This window comes from Megascapheus bottae, chromosome 16, assembly GCF_031878675.1.
Source record: "Megascapheus bottae isolate mThoBot1 chromosome 16, mThoBot2.hap1, whole genome shotgun sequence".
NCBI classification, from domain to species: Eukaryota; Metazoa; Chordata; class Mammalia; order Rodentia; family Geomyidae; genus Megascapheus; species Megascapheus bottae.
Genome location: NC_143524.1, coordinates 5,209,615 through 5,227,512, shown reverse-complemented (window position 1 = coordinate 5,227,512; position 17,898 = coordinate 5,209,615). Strand labels below are relative to the sequence as shown.

Below are 17,898 nucleotides of genomic sequence, written 5' to 3'. Positions count from 1 at the left end.
TGGCTCATGCCTGTAATCCTAGCTGCTCAGGAAGCTCAGATCTGAGGCTCATGGTTCAAAGCCAGTCCAGGCACTAAAAAGTCTGTGATACTCTTATCTCCAATTAACCACCGGAAGTGGTGTGCTGTGGCTCAAAGGGCAGGGCAGTAGCCTTGAGCTGAAGAGCTCAGGGACAGTGCCCAGGCCCAGAGTTCAAGTCCCATAAGGAAAAAAAAAAAGGGCAGGGAATTTGGTCTAGCAGTAGAATGCTCACCTAGCATGCATGAAGCCGTGAGTTCAATTCCCTGGAACCACATACACAGAAAAAGCCAGAAGTGGCACTGTGGCTCAAGTGGCAGAGTGCTAGCCTTGAGCAAAAGGTGTCCAAGGACAGTGCCCAGGCCCTGAGTTCAAACCTCAGGACTGGCAAAAAAAAAAATAAATAAATCTGTCAGTAAAGCAACTTGACAACACTGTCCTAAGTTCTATGGAGAAGATACTCAGGTAAAGACGGGGGTGTCTCTGGGGGACGGCCAGCTCCCTGGGGAAAGCTCCTATAAGGAGGGGACATTTTGGAGAACCAGTGTGGCCCGGAAAACCCATGGAGGAACACTGGGTCATACTGGGGTACAGAGGTAGTCTACACAGAGGGGATGAGAGGCACGGTGGGATTTGAGTGTGACTAAAGCCCCTGGGGCAGGCTTGTCAATGTCTGGGTGCTCACTGTGCCTGGAGGTGGTGGGGTTGTTTCTTGTGCATTCAGACCCCAGGCTTAAGATAAACGCAGGGCCAAATCTTAACATGTGGCCCAGGGGCTATGGCCCCCAGAGGGGGTGATCTGTACAGCACGGGGATGGGACCACAGGTCAACGGGGGATCAGGACAAATACGGTCACGGGAATCCTGTGCTCACTGTGGGTGAGCCAGTGTTTGTGGCGGGGAAGGAGAGGCTGTAAACATCCTGGCTGGTGAGACTCCTAGGAGCATGGCAAAGGATGTGGCCTGGGCCATGTGCCCGTGGCACTGGGGGAATGAAAATACCAGCCTGCTGCACTTGGGAAAACAGCTTACGAGTTTATTTGGCTTCATTGGAACCTCAAGCCAAGGCCACAACCCTGGCTGGGGCAACAGGAAGGCACCCCCCCCCCCCAAAAAAAAAAAAATCCCCAGCCTCTGATGGCTTTCAGAGGTGGAGGTCCAGGAACTATGCCCTGGGGCAGGGACCACAGTGGCAGGACTTGGTGAAAAAGTGCTGGTGACAGCTGAGGTTGGCCCTTTTCCCCTGCACCTCTCCTCCCTGCAGACACCACTGCGGGCAATTCCCTGAGTCAGGCTCTGGTCCTCCCAACCAGCTGGGTACAGTGTCAGGCCCCAATGGGGCAGGTTAAAGTCAGGGGGACCTACAGGTTGCAGGTGAAGGGGGGTGCAGGCCCCCCATCCAGTGTGAAGGCTTCCTGTGCAGTGTAGTGTTCCTGACCCCCAAGTGGGGGACGGGGTTCCTGGGGGAAACCAAGGCAGCTGTCAAGACCCGCCTGGCTCCCATTCCAGTGTATACGGTGCTCCTGGAGCGTGGGGGTGGCCTGGCCCACTCAAGGCCCTGCTTCTGGCGCCCACGGGGCCTGGGCGCCCATATCTTTGGTCTGCGCTCTGCAGTCCTGAGGGCCTCCCCGGAAAGGGTTGGCAGGTGGGGTATCCCAGAAGGGATCTGAGTCCGGGAACAAGGTCCAGGGTGCCCGTCGGGGTGTAGGCTGTGGGGAGGGCAGGGGCGATGGTCGTGGTCCAGCGGACACAAAACTCCACGGGTCAATGCGGCTCCGAAGGGGTGAAGGCCGAGGTCGGCTGATGAGGCCCAAGGGTGAACGAGAGGTGCCAGGGGTGCCGGGAGCAGAGCGTGATATTCCTGGTGGGGGTGACACAGTGCCTCCTATGAGGGTGCAGGAGGGGCAGTGTTAGGAACCCCCCAGTTCCTAGGTGTCCCTAGGAGCCCCTGCACTGCTCTAGGCCTCAGTTTCTCTTTCTACAAGGGAGCTGCTTAGCTCATAACTTTGTGCTTTGCTTACCATCCATCTGTCCAGCATGGAGGGATAAAGAACCTGACAACTGGGTATCAGTGGCTGAAATCCTAGCTATTCAGGAGGCTGAGGTCTGAGGGTCACAGTTTGAAGCCAGCCAAACCAGGAAAGTCTTTGAGACTGTAGTCTCTAATTAGCCACCAAAAAGCAGGAAATGAAGCTGTGGCTTAACTAGTAGAGTACTAGTGTTGAAAAATTCAGGGACAGTGCCTAGACCTTAAGTTCAAGCTCCAGTACTGGCACCAAAAAAAATACATAAATTAAATTAATGAATTAAAAAATAAAGGCCTTCCTTACTGTCCACTCACAAGCTGTAGGAGCCTTAGGCTGATTCTGCAAATTTTCTCATATATTGTGGTTAACAGCCAAGTCTTTGAGACTCTTAGCACCAATTAACCACTAAAACATTGGAAGTGGAGCTGAGCCTCAAGGGGTAAAATGCTAATCTTGAGTAAAAAAAAAGCTCAAGGACAGCCCCCAGGCCTTGGTTAAAGCACCAGGACTAGCACAAAAAAAAAAAAAAAAGAAAAAGAAAAAAAGCTGGAACTGAGTCATGGAGTACCAACTATAAGTAAAAAAGCTAAACAAAGCCGGGCACCAGAAGTTCATGCCTGTAATCCTAGCTACTCAAAAGGCTGGGATCTGAGGAGCCCAGTTCAAAGCCAGCCAAGGCAGGAAAGTCCACATGATTCTTATCACCAATTGGAGCTGTAGTGCAAAGTGGTACCGTGCTAATCTTGAGCACAAAAGCTCAGGGACAGTGCCCAAGCTCCGAGTTCAAGCCTCATGGCTTGGGTATAAGTTAACAGATATTTTTCTTTTCCCAAGAGTCTGATTATGTAGCTTAAGCTGGCCTTAACTTGCCATCTTTCTGAATCCATCTCTAGGATAGCTGGAATTACAGATGCATGCTACCTTGCTATAATTAAATGGGACAATTTCAACGGAATTAACCCAGCACAAGTAACCAAGTAGTGGGAGTCTGTCATCAGCACGATCACATCTCTTATTCCATAGCAGGTCTAGCTCACCCTGCCCCTGCCCCTGCCCCTGGTAAGGGGTCATTGGCACCCCTCCCCCTGCGATGCTCCTAGGATCACTCACCTCGTGTTTCTTCACGCCGGGGGCTCTTGGCTGAAGGTTGGCCAGTGGTGACACCCAGGTCCAGCAGCAGAGGCCCTGAGGTGGGCTGGTTGCGAGTGTGGGGCATCTTGGGGGAAAGGCGGATGAGTGGGGTGGAGGGTGGCTCAGTGGGGCAGGGTGTGGGCACTGATACTGGGGGGGCTGTTGGGGACTCCCCACGGTCTCGGCTCAGACCCCCTGGTGGCTGCAGGTCCCGCCCAAGGCCCAGCGAGGCAAGCAGGGCTGTGCCTCGCAGCAGGGCGCGCTGGATCAGCTTAGGTGTCCCGGAGTTGCTGCCACGCTCTGCGGGGCTGGGTCGGCGCACTTCCTCGGACTCTGGACTCGGCCTGGGTGGGTTACCTAAAAGTGCGGCAGTGGGGGCACAGGTCAGACCAGGGCTGGTGCATCTCCTAGATGAGGGTCCTCGGGACCCCACAGTGGTCTTGGAATAAGGACGACACTCTCTTGTCCAGCAGCATCCTCCATGGCGCCACCACAAAGCGCCTCGAGCTCCAGCAGAACCTCCCGTCAGCCTGCGCCACTGTTCCCCACAGATGGAGCCTGGAAGGGGCAGCCAAGGGCCCCAGAACGCAGCGACAGCAGGACAGGGATCCCAGAAGATGCTAGCTGCAGACAATGGCCTCCATGCCCAGCCAAAGGCAACCTCTAGACCCAGGGCAGGGCTGGTCCCATTAACTGGAACTAGGACCCCATGCCCACTCCCTTCTGGCTGGGCAGTCTGGACCTTGCTTTCTTTACTTTCTTTTTGTGCCAGTACTGGGGCTTAAACTCAAGTCTTACAACTCAACCCATTCTCCATTAGCTTTTTCAAGGCTGGCACTCTTCCACTTGAGCCACACCTCCTCTTCTGGCTTTTTGCTGGGTAATAAGCCTCTCAGATTGACTGCTAGGACTGCTTCAAACAGCAATCCTCAGATCCCAGACTCCCGAGTAGCTCTGATTACAGGCATGAGCCACTGGGGCTCAGCGCAGGCTTGGCTCTTCTGCCTCTTCAGCTCCCACTCCAACGTGGTTTGGAGGACACGAATCACCTCCACTGCACACCGCAGTTCTGAAGGGACGCTGTCCTTCCAGAAAGGAAGAAACTGAGGTTTAAAGAGGTTATGCCTACTGAAGATCACAGCTTGTTTACAGAGCATGCGTTTCTGAGCTAGATGATTTGAGGCATTATGCTATTTAATTCTCCAGCCCAGAGAGCTTAAGAGCTTGCATTAGGCTGCACAAAGCCAGCAAGGGTAGAACAGGCCTTGCTCAGGCAGAGCCCTTACCCCCCTTTACCTTCCCGACCAGAAGCTGCCCTAGATTTTAAGTTGCCAGCGTCCTGATTTCAGACTTTAGATTGGCTTGGCTCCATTCTATACCAGCTGGGGCGGGGCCAGGGGAGCCTAAAGGTCATGTAAGGTGTCTAGAATGGCCCTGATTCCTTCTTAACTTCCCATTGCCACCAGAGGTCTAAAGTGCGCTTGGCTGTGCCTATGTCCCCTTGGTCTCCTTGAGCCAAGACTCAGGGTTGGTCTCCCTGGAGGGGAGCCCTGGGTTGGCTGTCAAGAGGAAGAAATATAAGGCTGGGAACTATGAGCTTCTCCTGTGAAAAGGAATTGGCCTGCAGTCTCTCCCAACTGTGGTAACTACCCAGACCTTCTGCCCCTTCTCTCTGTCCATCTGTCCTCAGACACTGCCACCAATGGCCCACAACATTTCTCTAAACTGCGAACCTGCCTGGCCTGGCCTGGTAGTTCATGCCTATAATCCTAGCTACTCAGAAGACTTGAGATCTGAGGTTTGTAGTTTGGAAATCTCCTGGGCAAAGAAGTCTATGAGATTATCTTCAATTAACCCATAACAAGGAAGTGGCACTGTGGCTCAACGTGGTAGAGCACTAACCTTGAGCTGAAGAGCTCAGGGACAGTCCTAGGCCCAGAGTTCAAGCCCCATGACCCACAAAACAACAACAAAACAGAAGTGGAGCTTTGGCTCTAGTGGTAGAGTATCAGCCTTATACAAAAAAGCCAAGTGAGGGCCGAAAGTTTGGCCTAGTGGTTAAAGCGCTTGCCTAGCATGCACAAAGACCCGGGTTCAATTCCTCAGTACCATATACATAGAAAAAAGCCAGAAATGGTGCTTAGGCTCAAGTGGTAGAGCTCTAGCCTTGAGAAAGTCTAAGGACAGTGCTCAGGCCCTGAGCTCAAGCCCAGGACTGGCAAAAAAAAAAAAAAAGCCAAGTGAGATGTAAGGCCCTGAGTTCAAGTCCCAGTACAGCAATTAAAACAAAAAAACAACAAAAAGCCTGATAGGCCAATCTCCTCTTTAAAAATCATCATAAGCTGGGCACTGGTAGCTCATGCCTGTAATCTTAGCTATTCAGGAGGCTGAGATCTGAGGATCTCGGTTTGAAACCAACCTGGGCAGTAAAGTCCATGAGACCCGTATCTCCAATTTAACACCAAAAAAAAAAATAGAAGTGGAGTTGTGGGTCAAGTGGTAGAGTACCAACCTTGAGCACAAAAGCTCAGGGATAGTGTGTCCAGGCTCCAAGTTCAAGTCCCAGGACCAGAAAAAAACAATCTGGTAAAACTCATCAAAATAAGGTCTTTCCAGAACTGGCTTCTCATACTTTTTTTAGCTTTATCTAGTTATTTATGTAAAACGTTTATACACTTGAGAGCCCTGCATCAGCCCCAGCCCCAGGCCTTAGACTACCTGCCCATCAACTCTTTCCTCCTCAGAGCTGGTGAGCCCCACGCTGGATACATGATTTTTTTTTTTTTTTTTGGTGGGGAGGGGTGGTCATGGGGCTTGAACTCAGGGCTTGGGTGCTGTCTCTGAGCAGTCTACCACTTGAGCCACAGCGCCACTTCCGAACACATGTTATTCTTATTCCTGCTGGCTGGAACATTTCCCACTTCAGTGACCTCTCATTCATCATCCAACTGAGAAGCCACCTCCTCTGCAAAGCCCTCCCAGAATCCACCTGAATCTGTGCAGTCATTACTCATGTTCCACTGGACCCCTAATCTCTATTACACATGTATGAGTACCTCCAGCACACTGATGGCTGACTCCAAATGTATCAATACATGACTAAGAGAAAAATCTGTTCTTATAATCCTTGCAACAACCACACGAGCTGGTGATTCCATTGGTGAAGAAACCCATCAGGTATACTGAATGAGTTTAAACAGAAGAGAGGCTGTGTGTGTGTGTGGTATCCCAGTATTGGGACTTGAAGTCAGGGCAAGTCCTTCTTGGCCTTTTTTTTGCTCAGGGCTAGTGCTCTACCACTTCAACCACACGTCCATTTCTGGCTTTTTCCTGACTTAACGAACTAAGATTCTTTTTTTTTTTTTTTTGCCAGTCCTGGGGCTTGAACTCAGGGCACAGGCACTGTCCTTGGGCTTTTTCAAGGCTAGAGCTCTACCACTTGAGCCGTAGCATCATTTCTGGCTTTTTTCTGTGTATGTGGTACTGAGGAATAGAAGCCAGGTCTTTGTGCATGCTAGGCAAGCACTCTACCACTAGGCTACACTCCCAGCCCTGAACTAAGATTCTTTAGGAACTTTTCTGCCAGTTGGCTTTTAACCTCAATCTTCAAGTCTCAGCCTCCAGTAGCCAAGATTTCAGGTACAAGCCTCAGCAAGAGAGGGCTGGGATGGGGCTCAGGGTAGAGCACTCATCTGGGTTCCATCTCAGCACCACAAAAAGTAAAATATAAAAATAGGTAAGGAAGTGAGACAAAGGGAAGTGCAGGTGGAAATCAGGCCACCAGAGTGAACAGAAGTTCTTGTAGTCACGATCCTGGTAAAAAGAGGCTCCCAGATTTAAGTGGCATCCAGAATAATTCAGCTGGGACTTAGTTTGCCTCTAAAGTATCCTGGCAAAGTTGGAAACTCTGCTGCTCACCAGAAGCGGTGTGAATATTCCTGAGCCAGACACAAAGGGGAAACTGCTTTCATGGGGCAGTGGTTAAGGGTTCTGGATGTGTCAGTGCTACAATTGTGTAACCCTGATCCTCAGGGAACAGATACGGAGCCAGGGACAGGGGAGGTGTGTGGGGATCACCAATCGTGACTTATGGCTGGGATAGGGGTTCTGTTCATTGATTCTCAGCCAGACTTTGGACTCTGTGGGTGGTGGGAGATCAAGGTCATGAACTCTATGGGCCAAGATGGCAGCTGGGGTGGTGGCTTAGACTAGGGGAGCCACATGCTCAGCCAGCTCTGGGGACATCAGAGGGAGCCTCCCTAGAGCCTGCTGGGGGCCATGGCTGCCTCAGAGCATTGTATTGGCTAACTAGCAATGGAGTCTTGTGGGGGTTTTCTAACTAGTCTGGCTTTAAATCTTGATCTTCTAGAGCTAAATCTGAGTAGCTAAAATTACAGTATCAGGCACTGGTGCCCTCTGGAAGGGCAGGCTTGAATAGGGAAACGTCCCTGGGCCCTCTGAGGTCTGGGCTGCGGTCACTCTGTGATGGGTCTGGCTGTCTCCTGTCTCAGCCTATTTTCCAATCACTAGAATATGCAATGAGGGACAAAATTCCTGCTGTCTGCTGGCTTCTCGTGCTTTACCTTAGTGACTTAAGAAACTCAGCAAGATCCTGTTAGGAAAAAACAGGGCCACTTACCATTGAGTGTCGTCGGGGGTGTGGAAGGAGATCCTAAGGGAGATGAGTCATCTGAATCCAGGTACCACGTAGCTTCGTCCATTCGAGACCTTCTCCTGGAGAAGGAAAAGGAGGGAAGGGGATGAGTCTCAGGATTGTGGGGAGGAGCACAGTCCTGAGCTGGAGTCGGGGTATTTACCTCCCATTCTGGGCCTCCCCAGGCTTCGGGGAACTGGGACCCCAGGCCCAGCATGCTCGCCGCTCCCCATTGCTTGAGTCCTCCAGACGTCTGGGAGATTGGCGGCCCCACACCTGGCCTGGCTCTGCGGGCTCCACTATAAGGGAACCAGAAAGACTATGAATTGATTCAGTCTTTCACACTCCCCACCCCACCTTGACAATCAGGCTTCAGAGGCAACTCTGGAAGATGGGGACAGGTTGAACTCATCATTCTCAGGGTGGGCTTTGCAGAGGATAGGTGGGTCCTGGGTCTCAGGGCCAGAAGTAAAGTGGAACATCTCAAGTAGGACTTGAACTCAGGACCTGGTTGCTATACCTTAGCTTTTTGCTCAAGGCTAGCGCGCTATCATTTGAGCCACAGCTACACTTGAGTTTTTTGTTGGTTAATCTGAGATAACTCTCATGGACTTACCTGTTCAGGCTGGCTTTGAACTGAGATCCTTAGATCTCTCAGCCTCCTGAGTAGCTAGGATTATAGGCATGAGCCACCAATGCAGAACTCTCAGTCTTTCAGCTGTATATGCTGTACACGTAAGTACAGCAAAGCCAACTGCCTGAATTTGAATTTTAGCCCAGTCAAGTGACTGGCTGTTGTGTTGAAAAATGTTTTGTTTTGTTTTTTTAACTTTTCTTATCAGCAGAACTTAAATAGTGATGATATTTACTTAACAATAAAGTAAATAGAAGTGGGAGAGAGGGGGTGGTGGTTTTCATTTCTAAGAGTGAGGTTTGACAGCAGGGTTAGGAGCGGGGAGTGAGCTAGGGAGTCCAGGTTTCTTACACTGTATGGCTCGGAACCGAGGAAAGGTAGGCGAGTCCCCTGCCCCAACCTCAAAGACGTTTCTCCTGCGGTCAAGGCCAGGTGATGCCTGCACGGTGATGCGGTGCTTGAAATCTGGGGTTCAGGGAAAAGGGAGAGCAGGTGCAAGTCTGTGAGGGTGAGAGCCAGTGCCTCCATACTGCAGCTTCCCGGGGAAAGCGCTCAGACTACGCAGGGAGGAGCTGAGAGTGACAGGAGCGTCACACTCACCACAGACTCAGGCACTCAGCTTCCCCGGGGCGCCCGGGCCCGCCCCGAGGCCAACCAAGAACTTCCAACATCCCCGCCCCTTCTAGATCACAGCCACTCCCAGGTCAGCTAGAAAAGATTCCCTCCTGAACCTGCCCAGAGTCAGGAAAAACATTCTAGGTGCCACCCCTTCTCGGCATCCAGCTCAAGGATCAACCCACCACGCTCTACAACCAATCGCAGTGCTTGAAGCAGCCCGAGGCCACACCCCTCCGCGCACAACAACCAATGGGATACGTAGCCCTGCCCCACCCCCGGCGCCGGCAGCCAATAGCCGGGAGGCGCCGTCGGGCCCACCCCTTACCGAGGGGCATGCTGATGCGCTCGCCGCCGTCGCGCGCCCGGAGCTTGCTGCGCTTGAAGGTGCCCCGGCGGCGGCGGACGTGGGGCCGTTCGCGGTCCACCTGCTGCAGGAGCAGCGTCAGCTCGCGCTCGAACACCTCCAGCTCCCACTGGGCCAGCAAATGCTCTCGCCGCCGCAGCTGCTCCGCTTGCGATCGCTGCTCGCGGGCCGCGCGGGTCAGCTCCTCCTCGCGGCTCAGGAGCTCCTGCGCGCCCCGGGGAACAGCGCAGGGTCAGCCCAGCTGATCCCGGCGTCCACCTCCACTCCCCGCCCCACAGACATTCCCCGGGTCCTCCGACTCCTCGTACCTTTTCTTTGGCCCGCAGCTCGTCGAAGAGGCCCTGGATCTCTCGTTTCCAGCCCTCCTGCATGGAATGGAAGGAGTCCCGAGGCATCTCCCGAAGGACCTGCGCTTCTAGGGCCTCCAACTGCTGCAGGATGGAGGCGAAGTCCGGCCTGCGGTGGGGGTCCTGCGCCCAGCAGTCTACGGGCACCGCAGGGAAGAGGGACAGAATGAGGAGGGGTTTGTGAATGGAGGTGTCCTGGGCCCGGAAGTTCTGTCCCTCATCTGCCCACCCTGCCCTCTTACCGGCCATGAGCTGGGCGAAGGGTTCGGGGCAGGTGGATGGGATGGGCAATGTGAGCTTGTTAACAGCCACACCATAGGCCACCGCAAGACAGTCGATACCTCGGTAGGGCACCTCCCCAGTCAGTAGCTCCCACAGAAGCACCCCAAAGCTGTGGGTAAGACAAAGAGTCTGGGTGTCCTCTTCTGCCGGTTTACTGACTTTTCACCCCAAAGCTAGGAGGAACTAAACAGTCTGAGTCCTTTGCTCTGGGATCAGCCTGCGCCCACCCCTAGGCTTAGGCAACCGACACTACCCTTTGCACACCCACAGCAGACCCTGTCCATTCCCCACCACCGCACCTCCAGACATCGCTGCCCTTAGAGAAGGTGGAGGCCTTGATAACCTCAGGCGCCATCCAGGCATAGGTGCCTGCAGCACTCATTTGTGTGGTTTTGTGCCATTCTCGGGCCAGGCCAAAGTCAGTGATCTTCAGGGTCTTATGCTCCATGTCGTCACCCTCAATGGGCTGAAGCAGCAGAACTGGGGAAGAAGGACAGGATCGTTGGGGTTCTGGGATTAGATGTGGGAACAGGTGAAGAGCTTGGAGCAAATGGTCACCTGACAGACATCCTGGGCAGGTTAACTAGGTGCACAGATGTGACTTGTCTAGATCACACCCACAGCCGGGGTGTGGGATAGAACCAGAAAAAACAACGATTTTGGGACACATTTATCCAGGGACTATTGGGGGCCTGAATTATTTGTTTGTGCCAGTCTGGGGCTTGAACTTAGGGCCTGAACACTGTCCGTGGACTTTCTCAAGGCTAGAGCTCTGCCACTTGAGCCACAGCACCACTTCCAGCTTTGTCTATGTATGTGGTAATGAGGAATAGAACCAGGGTCTTTGTGCATAGTAGGCAAACACTCTACCACTAGGCTAAACTCTTGGCTGGGGACCAGATTTTTTTTTTTTTTTTTTTGCCAGTTGTGGTGCTTGAACTCAGGGCCTGAGCACTGTCCTTGGACTTTTTCTCAAGGCTAGAGCTCTACCACTTGAGGCACAGCACCACTTCCAGCTTTTTTCTATGTATGTGGTATTGAGGAATCAAACCTGGGTCTTCGTGCATGCTAGGCAAGCACTCTACCACTAGGCCAAACTCCGGGCCTCACCAGGTATTTTATACTCAGTTCTAGTACTCAAAATCAGAACAACAAACAACTTTTTAAGCCAGTCCTGTGGCTCACACAGGTACCTAGCTGCTTAGGAAGCTTGAGATCTGAGGATCAAGGTTCTCAGTCAACCTGGGAAGGAAAGTCTGTAAGACTCTGATCTCCACCAAAAAAAGCCAAAAGTGGAGCTGTGGCCAAGTGGTAGAGGGCTAGCTTGGAACAACAAGCTCAGTGACCAGGTATAGGTACTGAGTTCAAGCCCCAGGACTGCACAACATACACACACACCCTTCTCAGGCTGGGTACAGTGACTTAGGCCTGTAATCTAGCTATTGGAAAGGCTGGGAGAATAGAGATTTGAGGATGGTTGGTGGCAGATGCCTGTTATTCCAGCTCTTTGAGAGGCATAAGTAGGAGGATAGAGGGCCAAACTGACCCCTGACAAAAATTTGAGACCCTATTTGAAAAATAATTAGAGCAAAACAGAGCTAAGGAGTGGCTCACATGGTAGAGTGCCTAGAGTGTGAGACTGAGTTAAAACCTCAGTACTACTAACTAAATTAACATGACAGGTATTATGATTACCATTTTACATTTGAGGAAAACAGCAGAGAAATGGTTTTTGCCTGGAGTGGTAGAGTGCTTGCTTAGCAAGCACAAAGCACTGGTTTTGATTCCTCAGTACCCCACATATACAGAAAAGCTGGAACTGGTGCTGTGGCTCAAGTGGTAGAGAGATAGCCTTGAGAAAGCTCAAGGACTGTCCAGGTCCTGAGTTCTAGCCCTAGGACTGGCAAAAAAAAAAAAAAAATGCACATGCCTGTCAAGAAACGGTTTTTGCCAATGTCATAAAGCAAATAAAACAGAAAATCCAACCTACTCTCTGCTCAAGTCCTGTTCTAACTTTCTCCACATATTTCATGGAATAAAAGCTAGCAATGCGGGCCTGGAGTTTGGCTTAGTGGTTAAAGTGCTTGCCTAGCATACACAAAGACCCGGGTTCGATTCCACGGTACCACATACATAGAAAAAAGCCAGAAGTGGTGCTGAGGCTCAAGTGGTAGAGCTCTAGCCTTGAGAGAGTCCAAGGACAGAGCTCAGGCCCTGAGCTCAAGCCCAGTACTGGCAAAAAAAAAAAAAAAAAAGCTAGCAATGCAATTGTTTCTCAATGTGGCATCAGTGAATGTCTTATTATTTTGTGAGGCCGGAGTGTGAATCAGAATCCCCCTGGGGACAGAGAGCAGGTGAGAAGTCCTAGGCGAGTAAAGAAGGCCAGGAGAAGCCAAATTCCAGTGGTTCACGCTTAAAATCCTAGCTACTCAGGAGACTAAGATCTGAGTATTGTCGATGAAAGCCAGCTCAGGCAAGAAAGTCCATGAGACTCTTATCTCCAATTAACCATCTGAAGGGCAAAAGCAGACCTATGACTCCAGTGGTAGAGTACTGGCCTTGAGCAGACAAGCTAGGGAACAGCACCCAGGCCCTGAGTTCACTGACTTTAAGCTCCAGTACTGTGCGCACACACACTCGCATGCACAGGCACAGAGAGAAAATGCCACCACTGGCCCTCGATATTCTCAACACACAATAGCTAGGGCAGCCATTCCCAGCTGGAAGACTCCAAAAAGATAGCTACCAAGGCAGCTGGGTGTAAAGAGAAAGGGAGGGGTGATGGTGCTTGGCCACAAAGGAGAAGCCTGCGCAAATGTAGGAGTGGGTGGTCAGACTTGGCAGGGGCTCCTGGCTTTGACCCAAATGGGGCCACCATACTTGGTACAGGGAGGAGAAGGAGCAACTTGCAAATTTCGTGCCAGGACAAAAACAACCCAAGGGAGAGAAGTTGTAGGGAATAAAAAAAAAAAAAAGAGGACAAAAAACCCCAAAATCATCAAGGGTGGAAGAGAAATGAAATGTTCCCATCCAAGTGTCAGGGGTACCCCTTGGCTTTGCTGAACAGAACATCAATGCCGCAATGCTGGCATACGTACTGACACAGGGAGGGCGCCTACACAGCCAGGTGAGTCAGGGGGGATTTTTCAAAGGTGGCAGAGGTGGCAGACCAGGCATTCATGTTTCAGAGCCTGAATCCACAATCCCTGCTTCTGATCCTGGTGAAGCCTTGGGGCCTGATTAAGGGATCTGTCTCTACTGCCCTGCCCCTCTTTGCTGGCCTCAGCTCATAAGGAATCTGCTGCTTGGCTGTTTCCTTAAAGGTCTCTTCCACCCTTAGCACCACTTCACCTCTGATTCCAGTGTTTCCAGGAGCCCACTCTTTCACTAGCCTCTGTATATTACTACTGGGCAGCCTATTACAGGTGCCAGCTGCCCCTTCTCACTGGCATCTTCCATACTTAGAGATCTAGACCAGATCAGCAGCCAGTTCAGCTGCTCATTAGCTGCTCCACCTGGGTTTTCCATATGCCCTTGACAGCTTTTATGGTGTCTCTATGCCTGGAAAATGTTTCTGTAATTTCTCCTCATTCAGAGAATGGTCTCAAAATCCACTCATTACACCGAGCAAGACTGGGGCTGAGTCCTGCAAAGGCAACAAAGGCTGAGAAAGACAACAAATTCCACCTCAGAGGGTTGTCGTGAGCATTAAACTGATTTATAAAACCTTTTTTTCTGACATCTTGCAGAGTTTTTGTTTTGCTTTGTGCTAGTACTGAGGCTTAAACTCAGGGTCTGGGTGCTGTCCATGAGTGTCTTGCTCAAGGCTAGTGCTTGACCATTTGAGCCATAGCTCTACTTCTGGCCTTTTTCTTGGTGGTGGTGGTGGTGGTGGTTAACTGGATAAGAGACTTATAGACTTTCCTGCTAGGGTGGCTTCGAACCACAATCCTCAGATCTCAGCCTCCATCCTGAGTAGCTAGGATTATAGACATGATGAGTCACCATCATCCAGTCTCACAAAAGCTTTTGAAATGCTAGTTGTCCTAGAGATTCTACCTTCCCATCTGGCGGGTCCACTCCCTCCTCTCTACCCTCAGTCATTCCTTAATTCCAGCCTCTGATGCGGCTGCTACAGGTTCAATGCCAATCAGTTGTCATCCCTGCACAAGTTCTCCTACAAGGAACCACAGCAGGAGAGGCAGGGTGGGAAAGCACACAGATTCCCTTTCTGGAGCCAATTCCTACCTCTCCTATGGAGAGGTTGCCTCCTGGCCTAATCTCTGCCACCTGTGGGTCCCACAGACTGGCAATGTGTCCCCTGTCTCAAACAGGGAAGCTAATCTTCTTTAGCTGAAGGTCAGAGAGGAGTAGCAAGTGGCCCAAAGTCTCAGGACTTCTTTATATTTGTGGCCTTTCTGGTCCCCTCTCACCTCCACCTCTGGCACTTGTCAGGCCTCCATCTCATCTCTATGTCTCTTGCTTTTTCTCCAAGCTGCCTGCTGGCCGCCTTAGTCTTGAACTTGTTTCCCTCAAATTACGGTTGTGGTGTGGGATAGAGACCTCAGGCATGGGCAGTAAGGAGCCACCCAGAAATGGGCAGACTCTCGGCTTTAGGGGCTCCCTAAAGGCTTTTGAAAGGGACTTGGCCAACCTCCCCACCCCCTTTGTGGGGCTTTGGAGGAGCTCGGGCAGCTCACACACCTCTTCCGCTTCCCTCCCATGGTCTCCACTTCTCCTTTCTGGGCCAGGTCTCCAACTGGGAGGGGGAGTCCTTTGGGGGCGAATTGGGGGAGGTCAGGCTCAGGCTAGGCTGGCTGGTTGGTCCTGTGACTCGTGGGCCTGGAGAATTCCCCCTTCTCTCCCCGCCAGGCTTTCTCACAAGGCCCCCATTGTCCAGGAAAATCACGCCATTGTTTCCTGCCTGTGCTCCCCCAGCCCAAGGACTCCCCCCCACCCCAATCCTGCAGACAGCAACTCAGGCCTAAGATTGGGGTCTGTGAGGTTGGACAGAAGCTATGGACACACACCTTGCCTGCCTTTCACCACCACCCAGAGGCTGGAAGGGAAGCAGAGGAACTGGGGGAGGGAACATGGGGGAGCAATCCCTGTTCCTTCCTCTCCCAAACCCCCCCCACCCCCAGCTCTTTCCTCCCCTGCAGGCAGCTGGACTAGGGAGGGAGCAGAGGCTGGAGCAGGGGCAGGAAGCCAGCCCAGGGGCAGCAGGAAACACAGGAAGTGGTGGGGAGGGTGGGGAGCAGGGGCCTGGACTATTGTTCCATTTTTTTCTGGAAAGAGAAGGGAGGAAAAACAGAAGACAGGAGCCCCCACCCCCTGGGCCTTCGGGGAATCCCCCTCAAGGGCTAGGGCAGGCAGAGAATGGGGGGTCCCTAGATAGCCTGGGCACACTCATGAACTCCCCCTATGATAGCTGGCCTTTCCTGGTCACTCTGACTCTGGCCTTTCCAGTGAGCCCACTGAGGCTCTCAGGAGATCAGCACTGATATGGGGCATCCCAGTCTTGGCTCACCATGAACAAGGGGCTAGGGGAAGCAATGCACCAGGACCCAAGGACCCAAGTCCTTGCCAGAGGGAGTGGCCAGGGAAGGCCGGCTATAGGAGGGGGCAAGAGACAGTCTCTCTTGGCCAGATATTCCCACTCCCAAGCACTGATTCCAGGCTGGGCCCCCTTGTCAGTCCTGTTCCCCAGTGCCTCTAGGTCTGTGGTTGATGCATGGACCACCTGCTGGGCACTGTTCTTCATGAAGCCATCTTGGCCTACTGACCACTCACTTTAAAGGGAGATGGATGTGGGGATTCTTGAGTCAAAACAAACAAACCAGGTAGAGGTCATGGAGTAAGAGGCAGCTGAAAATAAGGGACTTTCCCCTCTGAGAGAGCTCTGTCCTGGAGAAGCTCCTTACCCAGAGAGGATAGATAAGGCAAAAAGAGGCAGGGACCGGGACGGCAGAGCGGCAATGGTGGGAAGGTGTGGAGTACCAGCCTCCAGGGGCCTTCCTCGAGGGGTGAGCACGCTGACAGCCCACACTGAGACTTAAGTTTCCCAAAGCTGCAGTTTCCCTTGCAGGCTGCAATTGTGTCCTGTGAGGATAGGGCTGCATTGCCAGGTGCCTGGGATTCCTGCTTTGGGGCCAGTGCAAGGCCCTCGGTACCCCCCCAGGCAACTGAGACTCTCCTAGGACAGACGCTGTTTCCTCCAGCAGCGGCTCAGCTGAGATCTGTGCCTGGGCCAGGCCTCTCCAGCTCCCCTTTCCCATCCACCCCCCTCTCCCCCAGAGGGACTCACTGTTGTTGGACTTGAGATCGCGGTGGATGACAGGTACCAGGGCCTCACAGTGCAGGTAGTGCATCCCGCGGGCGATCTGCACGGCCCAGTTGACCAGCACGTGTGGGGGCACACGCCTCCCCGCCAGGGCCCGGCTCAGGGGCCCTCCGGCCGCGTACTCCATCACCAGGCAGAGGTTCGGCTCCTCCAGACACACGGCTTTGAGGGCGATGATGTTGGGATGCGCCAACATGGCGAAAAGCCGGGCCTCCTGGCGCACGCTCTCGGCTGTCACGCTGATGTCCTCGTCGGGGTCCTGGCGGGCCGCTTTCACGGCCACCAGCTCCCCTCGCCAGCTGCCGCGGTACACCTTGCCGAAGCCGCCGATGCCGATCACCTCCTCCAGCCGCAGCTCCTGGAAGCTGGCCACCTCGCAGGGGGGCGGGCCGCCACCCCGAGACACGTAGTTGGACGGGAAGATGCCCACCTGGCCGCCCACCTGGCCGGCCCACCAGCCCTCGTCGCCGGAGATGGCTGCGTCCCGGGACAGCACCTCCACACGGTCGCCCTTCCGCAGGGCCAGCTCGTCCTGCCCGCTGGGCTCGTAGTCGAACAGGGCCGTCCACACCGGGTTAGCGTAAGCCGCCGCCTTCGGGGACCCCTCGGGGCGGCCGCCGCCCCCGCCGCCCCCGCCGCCGCCGTTCCACGACCCCAGGGGGCTCTTGAGGAAGAGGTTCTTCAAGGGCTCCATGGCCCCGAGCCGGGGCTGGACTGTGCGGGGTCCTTCTCCCGGTGCCCGCGGTCCCCACCCCCGCCGGCTGCCTAGCGCTAGTGCGGGAACCCGGGCATCCGGGTGGCGGGGCTCAGCCCCAGACCCACGCCTCTCTGGGGAGCCAGGAGTGTGGCCTCCCGGCCCCCCGCATCTCGGGCAGGCGGGGCCGTGCGGTCAGGCTGGAGGGGTGGGGCCCCGCGGCCTCCGGCGCCTCACCATGGCTGGCTTCAGGGGGCTGAGCGTCCGTCGGGTCGGGAGCGGTCCCGGGAGCCCGGCGGCGGCGCCCGCCGAGGGGAGGGGGGGCTTCCGGGGGCCGCGCGCGGACTCCGCTCGGGTCCTCGGGTGACGGGGTGGAGAGAAGAGTCCCCGGCGCGCACCGAGCCGCCTCTCCCCGGCCCGAGAGCCTGGGGCCCAGACGGGTCCGACCCCGCTCGCTTCTTCCTCCTCCCTTTGTACTTTGGCCCCGGGGGCGGGAGGCAGAGGTGGAGGGTGGAGTTTCACTTTTTTCCGCTCTTCTCTCCCTTGCAGGAAACAGCATCAGATGACGCGGGCGGCTCGCACCGCTCCCCTCCCGGAGGCTCCGCACGGCCGGGCCCGGGAGTTCCCGGGGAGGCGGGCCCGGAGAGGCAGGAAACCGGCCGGGCTGGCTGCGGCCCCCGCCACCGCGGCCTCGGCGCCGCCGCCCCGCGCGCGAGCTGGGCTCGGCCAAGGCGGGCCGTCCTCGCCGCATCCGCAGGGCGGCCCTGGGCGTGTGGCAGAGGCGAC

General features: G+C 54.2%; 1 protein-coding gene across 2 annotated transcripts; it reads right to left on the bottom strand.

Moving 5' to 3' along the window:
- Positions 1 to 1,040: 1,040 nt before the first annotated feature.
- Map3k11 (mitogen-activated protein kinase kinase kinase 11) lies at positions 1,041 to 17,713 on the bottom strand. Of its 2 annotated transcripts, none has more exons than XM_090347377.1 (10): positions 16,383 to 17,713; positions 10,375 to 10,555; positions 10,036 to 10,184; positions 9,755 to 9,930; positions 9,408 to 9,651; positions 8,816 to 8,929; positions 7,994 to 8,129; positions 7,816 to 7,910; positions 3,156 to 3,533; positions 1,041 to 1,879 (listed from the first exon to the last, which is right to left on the bottom strand). In XM_090347377.1, exons 1-10 carry the CDS (start codon positions 17,110 to 17,112, stop codon positions 1,569 to 1,571), a joined length of 2,514 nt encoding a protein of 837 aa, XP_090203503.1. In that variant the 5' UTR covers positions 17,113 to 17,713; the 3' UTR covers positions 1,041 to 1,568. The 2 variants fall into 2 exon arrangements, with proteins under 2 accessions (XP_090203503.1, XP_090203502.1); XM_090347376.1 differs by having other exon boundaries at positions 1,041 to 1,903; positions 16,383 to 17,696.
- Positions 17,714 to 17,898: the final 185 nt, after the last annotated feature.